This window comes from Protobothrops mucrosquamatus, unplaced genomic scaffold (assembly GCF_001527695.2).
Source record: "Protobothrops mucrosquamatus isolate PMUCROS unplaced genomic scaffold, P.Mucros_1.0 scaffold2998, whole genome shotgun sequence".
Classification (NCBI taxonomy): domain Eukaryota; kingdom Metazoa; phylum Chordata; class Lepidosauria; order Squamata; family Viperidae; genus Protobothrops; species Protobothrops mucrosquamatus.
In genome coordinates this window covers 69,692-77,149 of record NW_015389018.1, presented here as the reverse complement: position 1 = coordinate 77,149, position 7,458 = coordinate 69,692, and the positions used below count along the sequence as shown (strand labels likewise).

Below are 7,458 nucleotides of genomic sequence, written 5' to 3'. Positions count from 1 at the left end.
AATTTTAAATAGGGAATAATTTTTAAAAAAATTTTCAAAGATTTTAAATATGACACAGCTATTAATATATTTGCTTTTTAATTGGTTTTATAGGGGAAATGTTTTTTGTGTTGTTTTTTAACATGCTGTGAGCCGCCCTGAGTCCCTCTGGGGAGAAGGGCGGCATAGAAGTTTAAATATAAATAAATAAATAAATAAATAAACCCTTCCAGTCCTCCACCATTCAATCAGAACTGAAGAAGCTTCTTGGATGAGAAGCGAAACGCCCTCAGGGGGAAAAAGCCCAAGAAACTCCAGTTGCCCCTTGGAAAAAAAAAACAAAACACCTTCGGGTTAACAACTGTTAGCAAAAAAAGGTTGTACAATTTGGCACCACTTGCACAGCGGCAGAAATTCTGGTCCTCACCCCAGTCGTAAGTCAAGGACCAGGTCCCTCGCGTTTGTACTTAATTTATGCCACGTAGTTTAAGTTAAAATGCACTGGAATTGCCACTTATTTATTTTTCAAGTTAAATAAAGGGGAAAAAAATCCAAGATGCCCCAGGTCACAGGGATAGGCAACCTCGGCTCTTTTATGACTCATGGACTTCAACTCCCAGAATTCCTGAGTCAGCATAGCTGACTCAGGAATTCTGGGAGTTGAAGTCCATGAGTCATAAAAGAGCCGAGGTTGCCTACCCCTGCAGGCTCAGGATGATGGGGACTGTCACCCCTCCCTCCCAAGGCAGCCAACCAGACCTGACCCACCTTGGTCCTTTGGGAACGAATCTCAACTCCATTTGGAGCGAAAAGGTTCCTTGTACTAAAAGCCGAGCGGCTGCAGAGCCAGAACCAGGAGCCCGAGTGCGGAAAATCCCCCCACTGACTCTCTCCCTTCCCTGGTCCACCCTCCCGTCGCCTGCCCATTGTCCAGTCACGTTCGGAGGAGATGCTCCGGTCCCTGTCCCTGCGGAGGCCGGCTGGGGTTGCACCACCCCGTCCCCAGGACCGCGGCCTTGGGGGTTTCCTTTCGGTCTCCCCCTTCTCCCCACAGCCCCTCCCGCCCCATAGCCGAGGGCAGACGGGCACCCGGTGAAGCGCCGGCGTGAGAGCGAAGGGACGGCAGCTCCAATGTAACCCGTTTTTCTTTCTCGAAGGCGCGAGCACCCTGCGGGATGCCCAAGAAGTTCCAAGGGGAGAACACCAAGTCGGCCGCCGCCCGGGCGAGGAAGGCCGAGGCCAAGGCGGCGGCTGACGCCAAGCGGCAGAAGGAGCTGGAGGATGCCTTCTGGAAGGACGAGGACAAGCACGTCATGCGCAAGGAGCACCGGAAGGTACCGGAAGGAGGGAGGGCCCCGCTGGGGCGATGTAACACAGAGGAATCCTTGGGGTCTCCTGCCCCCAAATCCTCGGGGCCTGCCTGGGTTGAATCGGGGGCTCTGGAGTTCAGGAGCCGGTGGGCAGACTTGGTCCCTGAGCGCAGGGCCGGGGGCTCCAGCATGGCGGCCTGGGTTTCGGGCAGTTCGGGCTGCATCATAGCATCCCTGGGAGGGGCCCTGGAAAAGGGGGTGGGGGTCCCTTTGCGGGACCACAGGCAGGCAGAGGAAAAAGGGAAGAGGCACCAGAGCCACTTGCAGGCCCAGCCCCGGTTACACCAGCTGCACAACACACACACACATGCATGCCACAGATTCACAGCACAAAGCCCCCACCCCCTCCTCGAACTGGATTTCCTTGTTTCTCCTTGAAGACGTTTTTTGTTTCTCATCCAAGAAGCTTCCTCAGTTCCAAGAGAGGCTTCTTCACTCAGAACCGAAGAAGCTTCCTGGATGAGAAGCGAAACGTCTTCACGGGAAAAGAAGGAAGCCCAACTGCCTCTGGGAAAAGCAGCTCTGGGACGGCCCTGGCCTGGATTTGGTGAGGGTCTCCCTGGACACCCCTCAGAGGCTTTTTCCCTCAGGCCCTGGCCCTGGCTGGCTGGTTTCATTCCACTCGCATCCCACCCCCATTATTCTGAGAAATACCTCCAGGCGGCAGATGCATCCGACTCACCTTGTTCCTCCTGTTTTCCCACCACAACAACCCTGTGAAGTAGGCGGGGCTGAGAGAGAACGACTGGCCCAAGGCCTCCCAGCTGGCTTTCCTGCCTAAGGCAGGACTAGAACTCATCGCCTTCTGCTTTGCAGACAGACAGACAGACATAGGTAGGTAGGTAGATAGATAGACAGATATAGATAGATAGATATAGACACAGACAGACAGACAGACAGAGATAGATAGATAGATATAGACACAGACAGATAGAGAGAGATAGATAGATAGATAGATAGATAGATAGATAGATAGAGATGGATAGACAGACAGATAGAGATAGATAGATAGATATAGACACAGACAGATAGAGATAGAGATAGATAGATAGATAGATAGATAGATAGATAGATAGATAGATAGATAGATAGATAGATAGATAGATAGATAGATAGATAGATAGATATGGATAGACAGACAGAGATAGATAGATAGATAGATAGATAGATAGATAGATAGATAGATAGATAGATAGATAGATAGATAGATAGATAGATAGATATGGATAGACAGAGATAGATAGATAGATAGATAGATAGATAGATAGATAGATAGATAGATAGATAGAGACACAGACAGATAGAGATAGATAGACAGACAGACAGACAGACAGACAGACAGACAGACAGACAGAGATAGGTAGGTAGGTAGGTAAGTAGGTAGATAGATAGAGAGAGAGAGAGAGAGAGAGAGATGGATAGACAGACAGAGATAGATAGATAGATAAATAGATAGATATAGACACAGATATAGACACAGATAGAGATAGAGATATAGACAGAGATAGATAGCGATAGATAGACAGACAGACAGACAGACAGACAGACAAAGATAGATAGAGAGATAGATAGATAGATATAGACACAGATATAGATAGATAGAGATAGAGATAGACAGAGATAGATAGAGATAGATAGACAGACAGACAGACAGAGATAGATAGATAGATAGATAGATAGATAGATAGATAGATAGATAGATAGATAGATAGATAGACAGAGAGATAGGTAGGTAGGTAGGTAGATATAGATATAGACAGACGACAGACAGAGATAGAGATACATAGAGATAGATAGAGATAGACAGACAGACAGACAGATATGTAGATAGATATAGATTAGATAGAGAGAGAGAGAAAGAGAGATGATAGAGAGACAGACAGACAGATAACCTTTATTGTCATTTTTTTTACTGTGGGCACATTGGCACACATTACAAATGAGTGTTTTTATAATACCTTTTCATTGTTGCTGTTAATTGTACGCTGTCCTGAGTGACCTTTTTTGAGATGGGCAGCCACATAAATTTGATAAGGAATAAAGGAAGAATCGTGGCTTGACACCTCCTGGTGGGCGAGGCTGTTGCTGGCCTTGGGCCGACAGGCTGAGGTGGGGCCGGTCAGAGAGCGCCAGGGCTGCAGGAGGGGGCCTACTGGCCCACTGACTGCACCAGACCTTGGACAGGTGGAGGAGCCTGGGGGGAGATGGAGGAGAGACCCTGTCCCAGCTCAGAGTGTTGCCCAAGGGACCAAGGCAGGCCCTCCCCTCTGCTGGAGCCCCCAAAGTGGACCAGGCACCCTTGGGAAAGAAAACCCGAACCCAGAACCGTGTCTCCGAAGGAGCTGGGAAAGAGATTGGGGAGGGGCTGGGTTCTTGGAGAGGAGAAAGAGGGGCCTGGGGGAGGAAGCACACACGGAGCCCGGGTCTTTCAAGGCCTTCTGGGCCGGCTCCAGGAGTGGCGGGCGGAGGGGCTGCCACAACCACAACCGCAGAGACGGGCTCTCCTCCACGATGGCCTGGCTGGCCTCATCCTGGCCCTTAGAGGAGGAAGGGCCCCGTTTGGCACTCGGGGCCTGGAGAAAAAACAGTTGGGAGCCAGTACCACGAAGATCACAGGAAGCGTTCAGGCCGCTTCGTGAGGCCACACCTGGCAGACTGCAGCCCGTTGGGGTCACCCCAATGCATAGGAGGTGTGGAGACTTTGGAAAGAGGAGGAGGGGGAAGAGGAGGAGGCCAGCCCCACCAGGCCAGGAAGCTGGACTCCGCAGAGGAAGTCTGAAGCAACTTGGATCGGGGTTCTGGTCTGTAACCTCTGGGGGGCCTCCTGGGCCTCTGGGGTCCCTCGCAGCCTGGAGCAATTTTTTTTTTTATTGAAAAGTTTTATAAAAGTTACAATATAAACCCCAAAACCCACCCACCCTAAAACCCCCCTCTCCCTCCCCCACTTCCCAGAGCTGAATACAGGGTTACAAATATAATAATCATAATCTAACTAACATTAACCAACTATATAAATAACCAAGTCCATAACTCCCCTTTAACGTAAATATAATAATAATAATAATTAAAACATAAACAAATTAGTATCCTAATTATTAAACAATAGAATATCCATATTGTTAAACAATACTAATACTAAAAGTAATAATAATATCATATAATTAAAACTAACAAAATTTTAACTATAATAAACTATTAATACTAATACTCTAAAATTTACTCATAGGCTAAATGGAACTTTTTAGTCCCCTATTTGTTCTGAATATAATCTATCCATCTTCTCCAAACCGAAATGTATCTTTTTTGTGAGTGATCCTTCAAATAGGCAGAAATCTTAGCCATTTCTGCTAGATTTGACACTTTAAGCGTCCATTCTTCTATAGCAGGCAAGCAATCCTTCTTCCAATATTGCCCTACTAATAACCTTGCAGGTGTTACCAAATTCAACATCAAGTTAGTTTCTTTAGCATCACAATCTGTAATAACACTCAACAAAAATAATTGTGGAGTGAACTTTATCTTTCTCTTGAAGATCTTTTGAATGCTCCACCACATCTTAATCCAAAAAGCTTTTATATTTCTACAAGTCCACCAGATATGAAAATACGTAGCGTCCAAGCTACCACATCTCCAACATTTGGGCTGTAAAATTAGGATACATACAAGACAACTTTTTAGGATCCAGATGCCATCTATAAAACATTTTGTAAAAAATTTTCTCTTAAATTTTGGGCTTGGGTAAATTTCTGACGGAGGGAGCCTGGGGGTATATATGTTTGTGTGTGGGGTTTTTTTTTTTTTGCCATGCCTGTCTTAGGTGGATTGTTCTGCCTTGTGACAGAGACAGCACAGCCCCCCCCCCACCTCCAGAGCTGTCGGACTCTGGACCCCCCCATCTCCCCCCCCTCGGGGCGCATCTGCTGGGGTTTTTCTTCTGACCGCCTTGCCGGTCAGCCCCGTTCCTTTGGGGGGGCTCTGCGATCTCACACCTCTGCCCCCCCACCTCTGCCCCCCCACCTCTGCCCCCCCCAGGAGGAGCGGGAGAAGCGCCGCCTGGAGCAGCTGGAGCGCAAGAAGGAGCTGCAGCGGATGCTGGAGGAGGAGGATGCCCAGCTGAAGGGCAAGGCCCCCAAGCCGCCCGGACCCGCCAGGGTCACCCGGGCCCAGATCGAGGAGGCCCTCCAGAAGGAGCTGAAGGAGGGCGGGGACGCGGCCGGCGGCGGTGAGTGCGGCTGCCCCCTCGGCTGCGGCAGGGGGTGGCTGGGCCCCGGTGGGGAGGGGGGCGGCAGGACAAGGGCGGGAGACCACCAGGAGATCCCGAAGCCTGCTCAGATGCAGAGGCCTCAGGGAAGGGGACGGGGCCAGGGGAGGCCAGCCCCGCTCAGAGACTCCCTCCCCCCCTCCCTTCCTCTGGCCCTTCTTGGGGGGGGGTCTGGGGCCAGTCCTCCTGGCTGAAGCCGGCCGTTCCTTCCCCGGCAGAGAAGGGGAAGAGCCACCTGGAGGTGCCCTTGGAGGAGAACCTGAACCGGCGGGTGCTGGAGGAGGGCGCGGTGGAAGCCCGCACCATCGAGGAGGCCATCGCGGTGCTCAGGTGGGGCTGGGCCGGCTCTGCCGGGGGTTGCAGGGCGGGAGCAGGGCCTCTTTTGCGGAGGGTCGATCAGGGAGACAGCGGCCGGGGCCCCCGCCAGTGGAGAGACTGGCCGAGCAGGGCGCCCTCCTCTGCCCCCTGGCCCTCTCGGCATGTGGGGCGCCTGGGGGCCTCTGCGGGCACCGTTTGCGGGCCTCGCCGTGTGGGGGGGCTGGCCCCAGCAGAACGAGCAGATCCCTTTGCCGCCAGCCCAGGGGAGGGGCTGCAGCTCCCCTCCCCTCTTTTGACCCCGGCTGGGGGTCAGCCCTGCTCCTGGGAGCGTGGAGAGCCTGGGGGGGGACCTTCAGCAGAGCTGGGAGGCTAGGAGACCCCCCCCCCGCAGTTTGGGAGTCCAGAGGTGCTGGGCAATGGAGGCAGGGGGAGCCCCGGGTGAGGCCCCGGGGCAGGGCAGGTGGGGAGGGGTCCGGGCACAGCCGCCCCCTCACCCTGCTGCTGCCCCGCCCTTCCCCGCAGCGTGGCTGAGGACCTGGACCGGCACCCGGAGCGCCGGATGAAGGCGGCCTTCTCGGCCTTCGAAGAGGGGACCCTCCCCCGCCTGAAGCAGGAGAACCCCAACATGCGTCTGTCCCAGCTGAAGCAGCTGCTGAAGAAGGAGTGGATGAAGGCGCCCGAGAACCCCATGAACCAGCGCCACTCGACCTACAACAGCCAGAAATGAGACCCAAGGGGGGGCTGCTCCCCCCCCTTGCCGGCCCCCCACGCCCTCGCCGGACTGGAGGAATCCCCTCCCCCCTTCCACTCTGCCCCCCTTTGCTCTGGAGGGCAATTAACGGCCCTTGGGAATGGGGCAGGACCGCAGCCCCCCCCTGTACCTCCCCACCCCATTTCCTGGTGGGGAGGGGAGGGTGTCTTCATCCTGGAAGGGTCTCCCCATTCTTTCTTGTACTTCCTCCCACCCCTGAAATGGAGGGGCAGCTTTGCTTCGCCCCCCCCTCTCCAGATAGATAGCCCAGCCCGGGAAGGGGTGGGGGGTGGGCAGCTCTGCCTCCTTTGTTCTGCCCTGTCCTGAAGACCCGCAACTCAGGAGGCCCTCTTGACTGCTTCAGCAGCCTCCAGCCCCCCACCTGAGGGGGAGGAAATTGGGGTGCAGCCGTGATCTCCCCTCCCCCCTGCAAACGGGGTCAGGATTCTTGGCCAGGACCCTCTTGCCTTTCCCACGCCCTGCCCCCCCCCGAAGGAACCAAGCCGGTCCCCCTCTGAGGCTGGAGGGCCACGTTCCCTCTTTCCCAAGACCCCCGTTTGCTTCGGTTCTCTTTGAGGGCCCAGGGGGCCCCTCGCCCTGTGGCAGAAGTAGGCAGGAGACCCCTGCCTCTTCTGCTGGCCTGTGGACCCCAAGTAGCCCCCAGCCCCGTCGGAGTTCGGCCTGTCCCTTACTGACCCCTGGAACGGAAACCCTTGGCTGCCCAGGGATGGGCCAGCCTTGTCGCTGGGACCTGCCCGCCCCAAGGGGCAAAACCTGCC

General features: G+C 53.8%; 1 protein-coding gene across 1 annotated transcript; it reads left to right on the top strand.

The window, feature by feature from the left end:
- Positions 1–1,154: 1,154 nt before the first annotated feature.
- CCDC124 (coiled-coil domain containing 124) lies at positions 1,155–6,662 on the top strand. Its single transcript, XM_015826206.1, has 4 exons — positions 1,155–1,313; positions 5,382–5,565; positions 5,829–5,940; positions 6,451–6,662. The coding sequence occupies exons 1-4, from the start codon at positions 1,155–1,157 to the stop codon at positions 6,653–6,655; spliced, it is 660 nt and encodes a 219-aa protein (XP_015681692.1). The 3' UTR covers positions 6,656–6,662.
- Positions 6,663–7,458: the final 796 nt, after the last annotated feature.